Source organism: Pseudorca crassidens, chromosome 2 (genome assembly GCF_039906515.1).
Source record: "Pseudorca crassidens isolate mPseCra1 chromosome 2, mPseCra1.hap1, whole genome shotgun sequence".
In the NCBI taxonomy this organism is placed as follows: Eukaryota; Metazoa; Chordata; class Mammalia; order Artiodactyla; family Delphinidae; genus Pseudorca; species Pseudorca crassidens.
In genome coordinates this window covers 60899172-60919302 of record NC_090297.1, presented here as the reverse complement: position 1 = coordinate 60919302, position 20131 = coordinate 60899172, and the positions used below count along the sequence as shown (strand labels likewise).

Sequence of the window (20131 nt, the reverse complement as noted above, 5' to 3'; positions counted from 1 at the left end):
AGCCCACTCAGTTATCAGATCCACTGTTGAGGTTTTGCAGTGCCTGGGTTCAAGCACTTAATATGCTTTTTACTTAATAATGGCCCCAGGGAATTCCCTGGTGCTCCAGTGGTTAGGACTCCGCGCTTTCTGCCACCAGCCTGGGGTTCAATCCCTGGTCAGGTATCTAAGATCCCCCAAGCTGTGAGGTGTGGCCAAAAATAATAATAACAATAATAATAATAGCCCCAAAGCCCAAGAGTAGTGATGCTTAGTCATTCGGATATGCCAAAGAGAAATTGTAAAGTGCTTCTTTAAGTGTAAGATGTTTCCTTTAAGTGAAAGTTCTCAATTTAATAAGGAAAGAAAAAAAAATATGCTGAGGTTGCTAAAATCTACATAAGAAGAACTCTTCTATTCTTGAAATTGTGAAGAAGGAAAAAAAGCTAGTACAATAACGATTGGTTATTATCGTTAATCTCTTACTGTACCTAATTTATAAATTAAACTTTAAAAGAGGTACTTAGGTATAGGAAAAAACATACTATATATAGGATGCAGTACTATCTGTGGTTTCAGTCATCCACTAGGGTCTTGGAATGTATTCCCTGAAAATAAGGGAGGACTACTATGTTTTTGTTATCTGCTTACTTCTCTCCCCAGCTCTGAAGTTATATAGTGCTCATTTCGATAATTACTGTATTATTCCTTAAATATTTTCATTATGCCTGTCTTTTTTCCCTTGACAAAATTCTATTTCATGGTTGACAGACACATTTCTTATATTTTCTTCATGGGTCTCATAGCTCTAGTACAACAGTATTTGACACCACAAAAAATGGGCTGTATAGACCTGGTTCCTGACTACATATAGACCTATGACTTTTGCATTGGAAGAAATAAACTCCTGCCTACTTCTACCAACATTCTATTGCAGAGCCAGTGATTTCATTCAGCACCACTGCAACCCAGTGTGAAACAAAATAAACAAAAGCAAAAAAATATCCAGCTATGCTGTTCCCAAACGAGGTTGGGACAGGGTAATGTGAAGAGGAATGCCAAGCCATGCTGAGATCTCAGAGCCAGGGCAAGGAAAGGAAACAGGGAATATTAGAGTTAGAAGACTGAGCTTCCATTAGAAGTTATATTTATCCAAATTCTCCCAAGGAAGGAGGAGTTAAAGTCATTATCTTTTGTATGTAAATGTGTATATGTATCTTATAAGGGGACCTTGGTCCACGAAATATATGAAAATTCAGACAGTGTTGAATTGGTCTACATTTTTAGTGTCTACAAGAATGACTTTTAAAAATTAAATAAATAATGAAAACTAGGTTATAAGGAAACCATATAAGCTACTTAAGAGAACAAAATTTTTTTTTCAACATCTTCAGTAGTTGGAAGCACATTTAAAAGAAGTCTATTGTTAAGATAATTGTAATTATTCAGACACCTTAAGGATCTGAATAAAATATACCTTGCTTGATATGCTTTTAATTAATTACTATGAATACTTAAATGTTTAACAGCTGTCTTAAAAAATATTTGTACTTATGTGTTTCATTAATCCAGGCTTTTACTAAATATTTTAATTCAAAATATGTCTAGGCTTACCCCATGGATTAAAATGTTTCTCTCTTTATTCATGTTCTAAGACTTTATTTTATTGTCATTATCTGAAATGCTTTTTTAAATAAACATAATTTGTACAATATGCATTTTTAAGAGCTTTTGTAGTTTTTTTTTTTTTTTTAATACTCAACCATATTGTAAGCCCCTTGTGAGCAGGACCTCTGCTTTTGTACCTACAGAGCCTAGCACTGTGGTAAGCACATAGAAATTGCTCAATAAAAACTTGATGGCAAGTCTAAGTGGCCAGACTGCAATCTACATGAGTGATACCTAAGACACTAGGTATGCACAATATGGGGAAAGGTAGCATTTAGTTGACAGTTGATTCTTTATTTACTTTTCCTCTTTGATGTGCTGTTTTGGTCAGTCTTTAAATCTGAATGGTGCAGAGAGTCTTCTTTAGACTTCTTGAAGAAAACAACTGCAAATATTTGTTGAATATGGGGTGATTGCTGTTAGAAAAAAAAATAAGTGAGATAGAAACTACATATAAAACTAACTTGTCTTTTGGTTAGCTAAGTTATTTCTTACATTGGTATATGAGCTGAATTTTACTACACTTAGAAGTAAATGAAGGTATTGCTGAAGATATATAGGCTGTGGAATAAAATGAACATAATTTGCACATATGAGGGCAGTAGAAAATTTTCATTTTATTACTTTTTTGAGCAAAGTATAGTGTTTTCCTTTTCGAAATAAGTATACCAGAGCCATAGTAAATGAATAAGAGTCATTAGCTGATTTCTTAAAGAAAGTTAGTGGTTGCTGATCATGTTTTTTTATCAGTGTATTTAACTTATAATTGAAATATTAAATCTTTTTAAATGCTTTGGAAATAGACAAGAAGTACTTATTCAGAATTACTTAGAGAAAATAATAAAGAATAAAATTGCAGGTATACATAGAAAACATGAGAACTTAAGTAATAAGCACTAAAATACTACGGCACAGGAAGGGAAGAAGAGATTATACACTAAAAAACCACAATGCCATGTAAAATACAGGGTTAAACCAAACAGAGACTACCAATAGAAATTCAGGATTAAAACAAAGGGATGTAAATTTGTTATAAGACTAGACAAAGTATGATTTAGTAATAAGTGCTCCATAACTACTTGCTGATTGTTGTGGTGGTGGTGGGAGAGGCTCCTGCTTCTTCTGGTAAAGAATAGAAATAGATGTTCGGGCCTCGTCCCTGAAGGGGCTGGATGGGCGAGTTGGGCGCGATGACTCTATCCTGGGTGGCGGCGGCGGCGGCTGGAGGCGGTGGCGCGTCCTCCTCCTTGCCCCGGCGCCGGCGGTGATCCGAGCGAGTGGCCGCGGCCCCCGATGAGACTGCTCGCGGGCTGGCTGTGTCTGAGCCTGGCGTCCGTGTGGCTGGCGCAGAGGATGTGGACCCTGCGGAGCCCGCTCACCCGCTCCCTGTACGTGAACATGACGAGCGGCCCCGGCGGGCCGGCGGCGGCCGCCGCGAGCGGCAGGAAGGAGAACCACCAGTAGTATGCGTGCAACAGAGAGAAATTATGTGAATCACTCCAGGTTGTCTTTGTTCAGAGTTACCTTGATCAAGCAACACAGATCTTCTTAAACAACAGCACTGAGAAACCGGGCTGGCCATTTATCCAATTATATCACTCTTTTGTGTCATCTGTTTTTAGCCTGTTTATGTCTAGAACATAATGGGTTGCTAGGAAGAGGCTCAATGTTTGTCTTTTCACCAGATCAGTTTCAGAGACTGCTTAAAATTAATCCAGACTGGAAAACGCATAGACTTCTTGATTGAGGTGCTGGAGATGGAGAAGTCACAAAAATAATGAGCCCTCATTTTGAAGAAATTTACGCCACTGAGCTGTCTGAAACTATGATATGGCAGCTTCAGAAGAAGAAATACAGAGTACTTGGTATAAATGAATGGCAGAATACAGGGTTCCAGTATAATGTCATCAGCTGCTTGAATTTGCTGGACCGCTGTGATCAGCCCCTGACTTTGCTAAAAGGTATCAGAAGTGTCTTGGAGCCAACTAGAGGCAGGGTCATCCTTGCTCTGGTCTTACCTTTTCATCCCTATGTGGAAAACGGTGGCAAGTGAGATAAACCATCAGAAATTTTGGAAATCAAGGGACAGAACTGGGAAGAACAAGTGAATAGTCTGCCTGAAGTTTTCAGAAAAGCTGGTTTTGTTATCAAAGCTTTCACTAGACTGCCATACCTGTGTGAAGGTGACATGTATAATGACTACTACGTTCTGGATGATGCTGTCTTTGTTCTCAAATCAGTATAAACATGTGGAGGTTGAAGTCTTCAGAGTCCACCCCAAGAATGTATGCTCCGGAAGAGGGTCTGTGTTCTCAATTATGTGAAGGGAGGACCTTTGGGGACTGCCATTCTAAATATCATGTAGGAATTTTAAAAGCCAAAATACTAATTATTTCTTTGTAGTGTGTAAAAGGAATGTTTTTAAAAATCAAAAACCCAACTCTTTGAGGATTTTTATAAACTCTTTACTCAGTAATGCAGGTCACACTCCGATTATGGAAGATATTTTTTATACTTAATTGCAGTAGGGACTCATTCCCAGGCAAAGCAATAGTCATGACTTCACATGAAACCAATAAATATGGATTGTTTTTAATAAAATGAAGACTGGCAATAAAGCTGTCCATCCAGTTGCAAATATTGGTTATAGGATATAGCCACCGATACTCTTTCATGTTTAGAATTTCTATCATTATTCAAGAAAACGTTTTTAATCATGCTAATAAACTTTTTTGGAGATAAAAAAAAGAAATAGATGTTCAAGCAAAATTAAGTAAATGTCATACTAAGAGAATTTGGAGGGAATAGGGAAAACAGTAATATTTCTAAATATGACTTTGGAAAAAAATTAAAGATTGAGTTAATCTTCTTTCTATATATCTAACCTTCCTTTTAGTTCTATTAATCCTACCAGTATTTCTCAATTCTCTACATTATCACTGCCATGTTTTAAATCTATGCCTCCATCATTTCCCATCTGAATTATCCCAGTAACCCGTGTCCTGATTCTGGTCTTGGGCCCTTTAATCATCCTCCATATCTGCTGTCAGAGTAATATTTTGTTAATAAAATGAAAATTTGTTTATGCTATTTTCCTTCACAACATCTTTAATCTTTTCCTATAACCTTAGGGATAAAGTTAAAACAACCTAACTTAGTCTATGGGGCTTTCTACAATCTAGTCTCTGCTGAGCCTCTGGTCTCCTCTTCCACATCCACCTTGTTTTCCAGCAATGCCAAACTGCTGTCCAACCCTTTTGTACTTTCCTCATAATGTACCTTCTCGGCTGGATACTCCCTTCTCCTCTTCTGTACATGATTAATCCTAACTCATCTTCCATGAGTTTCAACTCAAGTACCACTTCTATCAGGAAACCTTCTTCTTGATAAAACATCCATCTGTGTTGTAATTTGTTGGTGTATTTGCCCATCTTCTCTGCTAGCCAAGGCAGGGATATGTTTTTCATCCCTGAGTCTGGTGTATGGCATAGAACTGGTATTCAATAAGTCCTTGCTGGTGAAAAAAAAGAACAGAAAGAAGATGTGAAACAATCAGCAATGAGACTTTGAGCAAAAGCAAAAGTTCAAGATAAATCAAAGTCCAAACTGTCTTTATGTTACTTAAAGCAGGTAATTAGCCACACTTTCTGAATAACCATCCAATTGTTGACTTTCCAGTCACAGAACTAGGTTTGTATTTACACTTGAAGTTGGCAGAGATTCTGTGGAAGTAACTGACAAAACTGAGAGAGTGCCACAACCTTATCTCACTCGACTGCAGTTTAGATGCAATCTCAGAAACTCAAGAAAAAAATAACAAATTGAAATATTGCTCTCCAACTTGATCCTGAATTTCTTCAAAGGCAGAATACTGTAGTCTTGCAGAGACAGCTCAGGCTTTGAAGTTGTATAGTTGGCCTTGAATCCTGACTGACACTAGCTAGTCATGTGACCTTGAAGATTCTATATTTAATCTTATTTAGCCCCAGTTTCTTTGTTTGTAAAAGAGTAGCAAACACATTTTAGGGTTGCTGAAAAGATTAGATATGATATGTTTGAGGCCACTATTCTTAAGATCACTTTAAATCCCCAGAGGTAAAAGATGGTCCAAAGAAAGCCATTTACAGGATGCCTCACTTTTGAGTAAGTGGCTGCAATTTGGATTTGAGGAATTATATGTGTACCAAAGCAGCACATAGGCATAGTTGGGCCCCAATCAATTTTACTACAAGCTCTTTGCAAATCCCCAACCACCCTTTAATCAGTTAACTTGAATTACCATCAACCAGCTGCCGAGCCAGTGAGATTTCCTCTGCAGGTGACAGCAAGGATATTCCTGCCAAAAAAAAGAGAAAGTGGTTTTGAAATAAAACTCCTAGAGTATAACTCACACTAAGTACTTGTGAAGTTAAAGAGGAAACAACCTGAGGCTAGAGACCCCATTAATATTGGAAGCAAGGCATGGTTATGGGATAATAAGGAGCAAAAGAGAAGTATTAGAGTCGCCAGCAAAAGCTACATCACCTGGGCCTATTTCAGTGTGGGCTCTGGACTACATCACAGTACCAGGGCCAGTTGGTATTAAGAAAGACTTCTCCCAGGGCATCTGTCCGTGAAGAGAAGTGCAGTTCTATGGTTGGCCTATAGGCAGTATCAACAGATTAGGCTTAACAGAACTCAGTGATTGTGCTATTCTTAACTTCTCGTACAACTATTGCCATATTGCAAAACCCACCCGTTGGTACCATGTGGGAAAATGACAGATGCGAAAAGGGAATTCATGAAGACTTGGTGCAGTGTTTCTCAAACTTGCCTAATCATACTAATCACTCAAAGTTTATTAAAATAGAAAATATTGGTCCCTTCCCTGGAGGTTATGAGTCAGAAAGTTTGGCATGGGACCTAGGATTTTGTATTTTTAAAACAAGCTTCTCCTAGGTGATTCTTCTCAACAAGCAGATGCGACAACATTGATGTAGTCCAGTGGTTCTCAAAGTACATTGCTAGACCAGTGCATTAGCATCACCTGGGAATTTATGAGAAATGCAAATTATTTGGCTGCATCTGACCTACTGAATCAGAAACCCCAGGGCTGGAACCCAGCAATCTGTGTTTTAGAAGCCCTCCGAGTGATTCTCACACACACTAAAATTTGAGAACTCCATATGTCAAATGTGGTCCAGAGAGCTGGAAGTTGGGAGTGTAGCTGCAGTTTAGGAAACTCACTTGATCCAGATTCTCCTAGGACTAGGAAAGTTATGATTTCAATCCAGGTGCTGACTGCTGCTTTTCCCTTGACATCAGTCCTCCTTTTCTATTTTCTAAAGAGTAGCTTGATTTTGTGGACTCCTTGGTTTTCCAAATGATCAGGGTAGTGCTCCTCTCTCTTTCCTGATTACAAATATACTTTGTTATTTATTTTCCTACTTGAAATCCTCCTGTTGCTTAGCTCCCCCCTTAAAGACACTGGCTGAATGCCCAGTTGGCTCTAACTATTTATGACTGAGGCTCACACTTCTATCAAAATGCTTTTCAGTGTTAGTATGTACCCAGCCAGGGGCTACGATATTTTTTTGGAGGAGGGTGTAAGCAGATAAAAAACTGTCTCCTTCTCTCTTCTAAGTCTCATCTTTTTTCACCTTATGGAAGGCCAAGGCAATGCTGAAAGACAATGTCCTTTTTTCAAACATGTCCATCATTTTGAAGGCTAACTGAGAACACCACTAATGTGCAAAATATTCTCATTTACTGTGTAGGAACAGAGATAAAAAGAGAATCACTAATCAGTCAAGGAGACTATTTGCTGCCGCAGTAGTGAAAAATATGTATTAGTTTGCTAGGGTTGCCATAACAAAGTACCACAGACTGGAAGGCTTAAACAACAGGATTTATTTCTCACAGTTCTGGAGGCTCATAGCCCAAGATCAAGGAGTTGGCAGTGTTGGTTCCCTCCATGGACTGTGAGGGAGATTCTGTTCCATGTTACTCTCCTAGTTTCTGGTGGTTTGCTGGCAATCTTTGAATCTCTTGGCTTGTAGACATATCGCCCCACATAGCATTCTCCTTGTGTGTGTGTCTCATGTCCAAATTTCCCTTTTTTATAAGAACACCAGTCATATTGGATTAGGGGCCCGTTCTACTCTAGCAGGACCTCATCTTAACTAATTGCATCTGCAATGACCCCATTTTCAAATAAGGTCACATTGTGAGGTGCTGGGGGTTAGGACTTCAACATATGGATTTGATTGGGGCAGGGGAACAATTCAACCATAACAGAATGGTTGGTTGATTCAGGGAGGAAGCCAAATCTAAACTACAAGATCACAAGACCTAAATCATGATGCTTTGGGGATTTAATGGGTTAGGAATAAATATCTCAATGACACATGCCAGCCCTGGATCCAATTAGGAAAGACAATTCAAACGTGATCATATTTCTGACACTGAAATATCTGGAAGTTTTTCCAGATATAAATTTAAAAAACCAGTAAAAAGCTCATAAAACAAGTGGTGGGAAAGATATTTGTGTTTGTACCAGGTTTTAAATGAACAAATTAGATGAAAGTCAAATTGCTCTATTTATTTTGGGAAGAGTGGGAGCTTGTAAGAATTCCTGCACTTATGTTATCAACTCAGATTGATTCCACTGCTTAGAATAGTCACATTTTTACTCTGGTAAGTTCCAAATCAGAGCAATATACTTATCTAGAGGTTGAAGTTTGAAGGGAAACCAAATGCTACTCATTTAAAAGAGGATAATTATGGATTTACAAAGTCATTTGAACAAGTGGGCATTCAAACAGGTATATGATATTATTACTGAGCCCAGAGGGTAATGGTGGTCCAGCTACTGCCTTCTTGAGTCAGCTTGCTTATTGGAGATTTTTATTTATGATTTCATGCCTGTGCAGAGATAAACCTTCAAAAGAGCATCACAAGCAGTGGTACCTCTGTTTTATCTGCTAATTGAAGTCTCATCTTGGGTAGACGGTCAAGTGCCTGTCCTAGTCTCTTTGATGTGTAGGTCTGACTGTTGACACCAGGTCATGTGGGTGCTCTGGAGGTGTCTAAAAGCTATTCATGATCACACAGAACATTGTTCAGTGTTAATCTAATCCTGATTTACAGGTTGTTCCAGTAAAATTCCATTGGCTGTACTTTTTCATTTCATCGCTGTATTTATGTACGCCCCAAATAGTCTAAAAAAAGAAAAATAGTGATTGAAAAGATGTAGACTTATGTTTCTGGGAAGTGATGCAATAGTTTTTGGAAAAATAATGAAACTTTCAGCATATTTCTAAAGTTCTTTTTTGTATCAACACTTCTTGCTGTGTTTTCACAGTCACAGTGGAAGATTCTGCCAACACCCAACTGTGTTACTAATCTAGTACACAGCTGAACAAATCATTTTCTTGAAATGGTTCCCCAGTAAAACCTAATTGTAAATGCCTGTAATTACCTAGGGTATCTGTCTATATACCAATGATTGTTGGAAATAGAGGGAACACATTGATATGATCCATTTGACAACACTCACCACGTACTTAACTATTTCACATTTCACATTTCAGACTCTGAAACTGTATGAGAAACTAAGCCTTCTTTATGGTGGCAATAACTGCCCAAACCCATAGAAGTTCTCCTATTAGGTGAAGATGGAAATAGCTACCTGAGGTGGCATAAACAGCAAAATTTCAGCTAAGACCAGTCCTAGACTGGGTACTGGGAAATTCCTCTGTCTCATAGGTTTACGTTAGGTATCTGGTCAGTTGTCTGAAAGACAAATGTATAATTGTGTATAGTGATGAGATTAGCAGCCCTAAAATATATTTCTGAGAAAATTTAATCCATTAATAAATGACAAAATCAAACAGGGCTAAAAGTCTTTCAAGAAGGAGGTTCTGCTTTTGGAACAAATGAACAGTTTCTAGTGATATTGTCAGAAATGTTATAAAGAGGTTATATATCTCTTATGTCTCTCCTGGGGAAAGAGGCCAAGGGCAGAATAACTCCAGGGTCTTCCAATCTCTGCTGATAGAAAAATATCAGGTCATTCAGAGAAGGAAAAGTATCTCTACCCTATTTTTGAATTGTTTTTCTTAATAGGGATTTTTCTTTCATTCCCTCCCTCTCTCCCTCCCTTCCTCTTTCCTTCCTATATTTATTAAGTTAATAAAATCTTGACTGTGTGTTACTTTGGAATAGGAATCAGAGAACAATGTGAATCTATATGATGCAAAGGGAAAAGAGAAGTAACATTTTCTAAAATATACAAAATGCTTTCTCTTCACTATTTCATACAATATTCACTACCGTCCTATGAGAATGTTAATGTAAACTTCCATTTTAAAGATGAAAAACTTGAGGCCCATCTCTAAATTAGGATTTAATTACCTTGCTTTCCCAACATATTAGATGATCAAACCAGTGTTCAAACCCAGGCTTGCCTGGCTACAAATCTTGTATTTTCATTGTATCTTTCAAGATGTTTCCAGTGTTTAAAATTGATTGGGAAGAGATAGAATATTAGAAATTATATTAGCCACAAGAAAATAATTATAGTTTCTTTTATTAATATAAATTTATTGATTTTATTTATTTATTTTTGGCTGCATTGGGTCTTTGTTGCCGTACACAGGCTTTCTCTAGTTGGGGTGAGCGGGGGCTACTCTTCATTGTGGTGTGCGGGCTTCTCACTGCATTGGCTTCCTTGTTGCAGAGCACGGGCTCTAGAGTGCAGGCTCAGTAGTTGTGGCACACAGGCTTAGTTGCTCCACTGCATGTGGGATCTTCCCTGACCAGGGGCTGAACCCATATCCCTTGCATTGGCAGATGATTTTTAACCCCTGCACCAGCAGGGAAGTCCCTATAGTTTCTTAAAGAAATGACAGGACTTAAAAATTTTGCATCTTTCCTCATTTCCTTCTCTTTTCATTAATGTAGGAAGAGATGAAAATTCTCTGAAACTATGGGTATTATTCTCAGCCAGAACAAATTGCTATACAGGATACCTCACTTTAATTTTATTTTCAAGAGCATGTTTATAGTTTTTTTTAACCCTGATGTATCTTCTTTCAGTTACTTTCTAAATGTAGAAAGCATAATTTCACATTCCCAAATATATGACTAAAAAGAAAGATCTTCATTTTATAATAGCATGTGCTCTTAAAGTCAAGAGACATTATCAAATTTGCTCCTCCAGGGACAGAAAAAAAAACTGTGATAGTAAAAAGGAGAAAAGTGTGTTAGAATTGAAATCAGAGGTAATGGTTTTGGATATATACTCCTCTGCTTCCCATCTATGTGAATTTGGTAAATGATTGAAAAGCTTTAAGCTTTAGTTCTATCATCTGCAATGAGGCTTAATGTGGAGATAGTGTGTAAAGTCACTGTGAATTTTCAAGTCATGCAAATACACAGTACTAGTCCTGCCAGTCCCACTCCTGAGACCATGGAAGACACTGCCAAACTATCATGGTACTTTTTCCAGCAGGTTCTAGACAGACTTATAAATGGAAGCCTTATCAAAGTCTTCTCTAAAGACTACCCAGGAGACCTACCTGGCTTAGTGGATCTAACAGTTTGGGGAATCCTCTTTGCCATCCTGGGTTTGGGTGAAAGGTAGTACTCCACTGCTTTTCACCTGAATACCATGAGAAGAATACCGTGTTGGAGCTTTAGTTTATTAACTCAAGTTATTTCCTGTTAAAATGCAGCTATTTTAATGAATGATTTAATGAGTGATACATGCCTTCCTGGGAGCAGTGTGTAACAGCAGAGTTGGAAGAGGGCAAAGAAAGCATCAGGGTACACAGAGGGAGAGAAAGGCATGCTCATGACTAGGAAGAAACTTGCAGGGGGAGAAGAAAGGGGAAGCGAGGGGATAAATGGCAATTTTCCCCCCATTTCTGCAGTCTCTTCAGATTCAGTCCTGCCTACATGGATATATCCTTCTAGACCGTTAGTCTATTTACCATTACTCCTCCCAAAAATAGCTATTTTCATTGAACATCATCTATGGTTTGTCAACCTGCTAGGCACTTGACATACTAAGTTGTCATAGCACAACTATGCTATTATCTCTTTTTTACAGCTGAGAAAAAGAAGTCTCAAAGAGCAAGTAAGGTACAGAAACTGGATTAAAACCAGGTCCATTTCAATCCAAACCTCCTCATTTTCTGCCAACTGAACTGTCTGTCATGCTTCTCTAATTTGGAAATTTGTATTTTCCTTCATGTCAAGAATGTGAGGAAACCTATAGCAGTCAAAGAGATGAGATTATGTAGCAGCAGCAACAACAACAATACACCTCTAAATCTTAGTGTCTTAAAACAGCAAAGTTCTTTTGCCCTCATACAATATGTCTGTTGAGGGTTAGTTGGGGAGACTCTCTGCAGGTCATCCTCATCAGGGACTCGGGCTAACAAAGGCTCTGAACATCACTAGACCCTGCAGTGAGGGAGGGGAGAACTGTATAGCAGCTCCTAACTACTTCCAGAGCAAGGACTACGTCATGCCAACCCAAGAGGATGAGGAAGTACAAGCCTATCATGCACAGAGAAAAAGAAGAAATGGAAGTACTGGTGAGCAGAATCTCAACAGTGAAGATAGAATAATAATAAAAAACAAAACTGCAGAAGTACTGAGCTTATGAGAGCAAGGTCCTTTCCAGCTTAACTTTTGAAACCAAACCTGCTTATTTCAAACCTTATTCACGTGTTGATTTACTTGGCGACGTGAGAGATTATCAGCAACCAGTCATTTTAAATATGGGCAGAGACAGGCCTATTTTTAGCAAAGCTGAAAAAACAGTTTGGTCACTCAAATTACCCAATTAAGACTTATGGTAAGAACACCATATGGTTCAGAATTGCTACAGATTGCTGCTTTAGTCAGTAGAAAATTTTCCACATGTATGGGGATAACTCAGCACATCCTTGGAAGAAATGCAAGAGTATTTTCACATTTTGTACAGAAAATATATATTGGAGTGCTCATAGAATGTGGTGCCCCTTTCAGATGAAATGAAGTTTTGGATTTGCAAACTGAAAATCTGTAAACTGTCCAGGTAATTAAAGAATATTCTAATTCAAAATCATTTGACTGGCAAATGCTTCTACTTTTAGGACTCTATAAAACCTACATTGACCTTGAATTAATAAAGCAAAGAAGTGTGATGTAGTGGAAAGGGCTTTAAAGAAAGTAGGGTTCATAACCCCATCCTGAAGTTACTATAAGAGTTTAGTTAATCTCCTATTCTTTTAGGCTATTTATCATCTGTTATGTGGAGGATATTAATAAATAAACGTGGCAAGTACTACCACAAAATATATCTCTACCTCCAAAATACATCTTGATACTGTCCACTTCTTTTCATCTTTAATACTCCTAATTCAGGAGAAACTCATCTCTCAGCTAAATCACCACCAATAGCCTCCTAATGATCTTTCCGTTTCTGCTTTTGCCTCCAACTCAGTAGACATAAGAATCTTTCTTATCCCAGGGCCTTTGCACATGCTACCCCACTCTTTTTGCTATTTCCTATCTGGACAGCTCTATTTCTTCCTTTGATTAACAATTAAATCCTTTCTTAAAGCAGTCTTTCTTGATTTTCCTATCTGTTGTTGTTTCCTCTTATTACTTGTTACTTCTGCTCATTTGCTTCCTTCATGGTGTGCCCATCCTAATTTGTCATTTGTTTTTGTTTGTCTGTTTACTTCCTTGTTTTCTGTACTAGAATGTGAGTTTCACAAGGGCAGAGACTAGCTTATTCTTGTTCAGCCTTGTCTCTACCAAGCACAGTGCCTGCCACATTGCAGGTGTTCAAGAAATATACGTGCAATGATATAAGGGGCTGTTGTGAAGAGTAAGTGAGATAATTAAGTGCATAATTAAGTACCTAGGTGGCGCTCAGTAAATATTGGTATTCCCTCCCTTTTCTTTACTAGTGCTGTCCGATCAATCTCCACCTTTTCTAACCTATACATTTCCCTGCTGAAGTTACACTAGCATGTCTCCCCATCACCTATGAATGTCCTAGAACTCTAACTGAATGCAAATGATACTGAAGTACAGAGAACAGAAAAGGTTACTCTTGGCTTTGATACATTTGTCTTTAAATACATCTGTGTTTTTGTGAATTATGCACTTACATCCTTACATGACCTTTTCTATACCAAATTTGGAGATTAGTAATCAGCTAGCAAACATTTATTTCTTACTATCTCTTCCTATAGGTGCTACAGTATCTCTAAATTTGTCTTGATCAATGGTAAGGCAAAATTATTTGAATCTTTTGTTGCCATTTTCTCTTATTTAAAAGTGGAAATGAAAATATAAACATGCATAAACTACTGATTAAAAAGTCAGGGTAAGAATACAATTAAGACAAAGGTGAAAAAAGGACAAAGGTGAAAATAATTAAACATAATGGTTAACATTTAGATTTTATTGGACACATTGAAATTAAAATGATTAATACTGCATTTTAAAAGGAAAAGAATAAATTTAAAGAACAACATGAAATGCTAGAATTTATTTTCAGATATTATGTCTGAAAGGTGAGGCATAATTATGAAATTTACATCAGTTTAGCTCTGTGTGGAACAGAATCTCACTCTAAAATACACTTCTTGCCTGTTTGGCTTTAGTTTATGTTTTTAGTCTGGTTTTGTCTGAAAGTAGTAGTTTGCTAATGGAGTGTGCTCCTTTTTCTCCCTGAAAGATGGACGAACCCACTCCCTCAGTTTACTTATGAGGAATTTATGACTCAGTAAGGTGAAGGAATTAGTCCTACAGGCCTGTCTTAATTCTTCTTGATCAGTTGCCTGAATTACTTTAGAGTCGAGTTCTGCAGGTAGAGAGACCAGTATTTATTTAAAAGAAACTCCTCATAGTTCTGGACTAATATTCATTTATAAATGGTGTCTATGCACAGCAAAGGAAACCATAAACAAGACCAAACCTCAGAATGGGAGAAAATATTTGCAAATGAAGCAACTGACAAAAGATTAATCTCCAAAATTTACAAGCAGCTCATGCAGCTCAATAACAAAAAAACAAACAGCCCAATCCAAAAATGGGCAGAAGATCTAAATAGACATTTCTCCAAAGAAGATATACAGATGGCCAACAAACACATGAAAGAATACTCAACATCACTAATCATTAGAGAAATGCAAATCAAAACTACAATGAGATATCATCTCACACCAGTCAGAATGGCCATCATCAAAAAATCTAGAAACAATAAATGTTGGAGAGGGTGTGGAGAAAAGGGAACCCTCTTGCACTGCTGGTGGGAATGTGAATTGGTACAGCCACTATTGAGAACAGTATGGAGGTTCCTTAAAAACTATAAATAGAACTACCATATGACCCAGCAATCACACTACTGGGCATATACCCTGAGAAAACCATAATTCAAAAAGAGTCATGTACCAAAATGTTCATTGCAACTCTATTTACAATAGCCAGGAGATGGAAGCAACCTAAATGTCCATCATTGGATGAATGGATAAAGAAGATGTGGCACATATATACAGTGGAATATTACTCAGCCATAAATATAAACGAAATTGAGTTATTTGTAGTGAGGTGGTTGGACCTAGAGTCTGTCATACAGAGTGAAGTAAGTCAGAAAGAGAAAGACAAATACCATATGCTAACACATATATATGGAATCTAAGAGAAAAAAACAAAAATGTCATGAAGAACCTAGGGGTAAGATGGGAATAAAGACACAGATCTACTAGAGAATGGACTTGAAGATATGGGGAGGGGGAAGGGTAATCGGGGACAAAGTGAGAGAGTGGCATGGACATGTATACACTACCAAACGTAAAATAGCTAGCTAGTGGGAAGAAGCTGCATAGCACAGGGAGATCAGCTCGGTGCTTCGTGACCACCTAGAGGGGTGGGATAGGGAGGGTGGGAGGGAGGGAGACACAAGAGGAAAGAGATATGGGAATATATGTATATGTTTAACTGATTCACTTTGTTATAAAGCAGAAACTAACACACCATTGTAAAGCAATTATACTCCAATAAAGATGTAAAAAAAAAATGGTGCCCATTTTGGAGTGGGAAATATTTACCAGTGTACAACCAACTCTTCTAGATGCACAAAACGAAAGACCCTCAAGGTATCTTCTTCACTTGTTTTCTTCTTGGTTGATCGCTTCATAGGCAATAGGATGTTTACTTCCATCTGTTCTCCTTTAAGATTGATGAAGGTCAACCTGTGGGGACCACACCTTGTGTTTCTAAAACAATTCTTCTTCAATGAATCAGGTCTAGAAGAATGTTTGTGACTTTCTTACAAACCTGCTGTGCTCCCTAACTTTTGCCAGATTCTGTGGGAATCTGCCTCTTGACTGTGATTCATTCACTCTCTAGATTTGGCTTGTCCTGCAGTCACCAAAATTGGCCATGTTCTTAATATTACTCTGGATATGCAGAATGGGTTTTGGAATTATGCCCATATTTCCTAGCATTTGATCCCCAAAAAGCCCATTTTTCCTTCACTGAAATTACCATCCTCATTGTAGTAGCCTCATTTCAAGTTCTCAATGGATTTGTGAACTGCTAGAATTTATTATCAGGTATTGTGTCTAAAAGGTACAGAAATCTATACTGAACAGAGCTGCTCTGGAGTACACAGAGCTTCACTTATCTATGCCATGTGTGTCTCTTAACATATGACAACCTGACCAAAATGTGAGCAGCCCCGACTGGAATGCATCAGTGACCACACAACTCTTAGCAAGCTAAATCTCAGTACAAATGTCCTTGACATTTTTCTCTTTTCAGTTAATGATGCATATCACTGCTTTCCAAACCCTTTCACAAAGCTTACAAAATCCATCCTGACCTTTACCATTTGTCTAACTTTACCATCCCTCCTTCCCTTAAAGTGTACTCTTCTGAACTACTTTGCAATCCTTGACTCCAATTTTAAACATGTCATTCCCTTTGTTCGGACTGTTCTTCCGTTCCCACTCAGTATCTCAAGTATACTCTGGTGTTGTGGGACACCTGAAGAGGAGGTCCTCCATCTCTCTGGACAGTTTAGAGATGTGGGGTTAATTTGATGTTACTTGACTATTCATTTCATTAAACATCAGAAAGCGATTTAGGGCTTAGGGAGAAAATGGAACTATTTCACACATAGAAAATGATGAAATACTAAACTTCTTAAGGGAAAATATCTTAACTCTAGGGACTTAAACTGTTCTAAGCGTTTTGCACAGAAACAAACATTTTGTGTCTTTATACCTGTAGGCATGTCCATGCGTGTACATGTGTTTATGTGTATGTGTGCGTGTGTGTGACTCCCTCCCCATCACTAAAAACTTTTCTCTCAAACCCTTTACTCCACACATGAAGAGACATGTGGAGTTCTATGGATAAGGTATAAATTATGTCTGAATCTATTCCAATATTTATTTAACTCTAAGAGCGTATTCTAATACTGGCAGAGCCTTTGAGAAACACGCTGTAATTCATCTTTTTTTTTTTTTTCTTTACGATAGCTACAGATAGAGAAAACGTTTCAGCAGGAGAACCATCCACAACAAGAGCAGAATTCTCAGGAGTAGCTCAGCTCCCATCTGGGCTCTGGTTCTTCCTTTAATTCACACCTGACCTCTTTCTAGTTAGCAGCATTTAAAGATGAGGTTAAATTGTAGCAAAGGATGCAGAGAGTTGTAATACCCCCACCGAAGATACTTTCTGATTAGTAATCTTAAATAGATTAGTACTGGCAGAGGAGACACCGCTGCAGTTGCCGCCACCTCTGGGATTTCTGGCTCTTTTCTCTTCGCCTTAAATTCGTGTGTCTTTTATGAATAATCAAAAGCAGCAAAGGCCAACGCTATCAGGCCAGCATTTTAAAACCAGAAAAAGAGATGAAAAAGAAAGGTTTGACCCTACTCAGTTTCAAGACTGCATTATTCAAGGCTTAACTGAAACTGGTACTGATTTGGAAGCAGTAGCAAAGTTTCCTGATGCTTCTGGAGCAAAACTTGATTACCGCTGATATGCAGAAACACTCTTTGACATTCTGGTGGCCGGTGGAATGCTGGCCCCAGGTGGTACACTGGCAGATGACATGATGCGTACAGATGTCTATGTGTTCGCAGCACAAGAAGACCTAGAGACCATGCAATCATTTGCTCAGGTTTTTAACAAGTTAATCAGGCACTACAAATACCTGGAGAAGGGTTTTGAAGATGAAGTTAAAAAGCTGCTGCTGTTCTTAAAGGGTTTTTCAGAGTCGGAGAGGAACAAGCTGGCTATGTTGACTGGTGTTCTTCTGGCTAATGGAACACTTAACGCATCCATTCTTAATAGCCTTTATAATGAGAATTTGGTTAAAGAAGGGGTTTCAGCAGCTTTTGCTGTAAAGCTCTTTAAATCATGGGTAAAAGAAAAAGATATCAATGCAGTAGCTTCAAGTCTTTGGAAAGTGAGCATGGATAACAGACTGATGGAACTGTTTCCTGCCAATAAACAAAGTGTTGAACGCTTCACAAAGTATTTTACTGAGGCAGGCTTGAAAGAGTTTTCACAGTATGTTCGGAATCAGCAAACCATAGGAACTCGTAAGGAACTCCAGAAAGAACTTCAAGAACAGATGTCCCGTGGTGATCCATTTAAGGATATAATTTTGTATGTCAAGGAGGAGATAAAAAAAAACATCCCAGAACCAGTTGTCATCGGAATAGTATGGTCCAGTGCAATGAGCACTGTGGAATGGAACAAAAAAGAGGAGCTTGTAGCAGAGCAAGCCATCGAGCACTTGAAGCAATACAGCCCTCTACTTGCTGCCTTTACAACTCAAGGTCAGTCTGAGATGACTCTGTTACTGAAGATTCAGGAGTATTGCTATGACAACATTCATTTCATGAAAGCCTTCCAGAAAATAGTGGTGCTTTTTTATAAAGCTGAAGTTCTGAGTGAAGAACCCATTCTGAAGTGGTATAAAGATACACATGTTGCCAAGGGGAAAAGTGTCTTCCTTGAGCAAATGAAAAATTTTGTAGAGTGGCTCAAAAATGCTGAAGAAGAATCTGAGTCTGAAGCTGAAGAAGGTGACTGAATTTGAAACTTCACCCTCAGTAAAGCAAACAGGAATTGTAGATAAAATGTCATGTCTCATGTGTCCTGGATCTTACATCTTCCTACCTCCCTATATCAAGCATGATATAAGGGCTTTCATGGCAAATTTTATTTTAACTGTTTCTATGGTTACTGGAAATGTTGGATTTAGTTTCTAAAACCATGTTTTAAGTAGCTACAGGAGCTATAGATTTGAATCTAATGTTGCATTAGTCTTTTCAGTTATCTTCTACCTCCTGTATTTTCTACTGTAATAATGTAATTTAAGGCCTTCCACAATGAACAGTTCACTTTTTCCCTGGGTTTTCTATGTAAAGAGTTTTCAAGATATGATTTGGTTAAAAATAATTTGTTATAAAAATTCTGTTTGCAAATTAAACTGTAAAAGTATCCAGAGTCTCAGAAGGCAGTGATTTGTGTGATGATTTGGTATGCCCAAAGCCCTGCTCATCAAAGAAAATCTCATATACAATAATTAGATTCATTAACATGAATCTCGAGTATTTGGACCACTGCTTGCATGTTGATATTTTCTTGCCTTTTTAACCTCAGATGTACTTGAGCTCAATTGTTGGCTCTCTGATTTTCATTCCTTAAAATGAAGCCATGGAGAACAAACTTGAAAGTGAGGTGTTTGGGAAATTGTATGTGGCGGTGGTGGGAAGAAAAAAGTTGAGCTTTTACCCAATGAGAAACCTCTGCATTCAGTTTGCTTCTTTCTAGACAAAACAAATGAATATTCTTTTCATACCGCCATTTTCAAACATACCTTGGAAAAACCTTGTCATTTAAAGTATTTTACAGTTGTCATACACTTAGATTGGTAAGAAAGGACTCATAAAACAGTATAAGTAAAGCAAATGACTGTACTAAACCCAGAAAATTGTTGAAAGAAAAGTGGTTAGCATGTTCTAATTGGGATTCTAAATATAACTCAGATTTCCTGTTGGCTTAGAGTATTTGTTGCAAAGAATGAAGTGCAGTGATAATGATTATCCTACTTGGTCATACTGGGCCAGCTTCATCCTCTTCACAGATTCATACATGACTCAAGCATCTGCCTGTTAATTTACCCCAGTTGCCAATATTTTAAATTGCCATGAGCCAAATCTCTCTTCTGTACAGTTGATCCATTTATTTTAATGGCTGCCTTTTAATTTCCATCTTAATTTTCTTGCTGCTACCCAGCTTTATATGTAGTCATTAGAAAACAAAATGTGGCCACACTTTTTGGTGGAAAGATTTCATGTTAAAAGTGAACATTTTGAAAGCTTTTTTGATTGGTGAAAGAAATGAGCTTGGTATAATGCTGCTGCCAGAGACCGAGTGGGAATTGCCCCTTTCAGAGGTGCCATTCTTAGGA

General features: G+C 37.9%; 2 protein-coding genes and 1 pseudogene across 3 annotated transcripts in view; all 3 read left to right on the top strand.

The window, feature by feature from the left end:
- PTGER3 (prostaglandin E receptor 3) overlaps positions 1 to 12692 on the top strand; it is an 84021-nt gene extending 71329 nt beyond the window's left edge. Inside the window, exon 4 of the mRNA XM_067726568.1 lies at positions 11741 to 12692. Coding sequence (XP_067582669.1) covers positions 11741 to 11744 — 4 coding nt within the window. The 3' untranslated portion in view covers positions 11745 to 12692. The remainder of the gene's footprint in view (positions 1 to 11740) is intronic.
- LOC137218869 (protein-L-histidine N-pros-methyltransferase pseudogene) lies at positions 1980 to 4451 on the top strand (annotated as a pseudogene).
- A 4818-nt stretch (positions 12693 to 17510) lies between the features above and the next one.
- Positions 17511 to 19196, top strand: LOC137218866 (eIF5-mimic protein 2-like). Of its 2 annotated transcripts, XM_067726565.1 has the most exons (2): positions 17511 to 17738; positions 17828 to 19196. In XM_067726565.1, exons 1-2 carry the CDS (start codon positions 17655 to 17657, stop codon positions 18746 to 18748), a joined length of 1005 nt encoding a protein of 334 aa, XP_067582666.1. In that variant the 5' UTR covers positions 17511 to 17654; the 3' UTR covers positions 18749 to 19196. The 2 variants fall into 2 exon arrangements, with proteins under 2 accessions (XP_067582666.1, XP_067582665.1); XM_067726564.1 differs by having other exon boundaries at positions 17589 to 19190.
- The last annotated feature ends 935 nt before the right edge of the window (positions 19197 to 20131 follow it).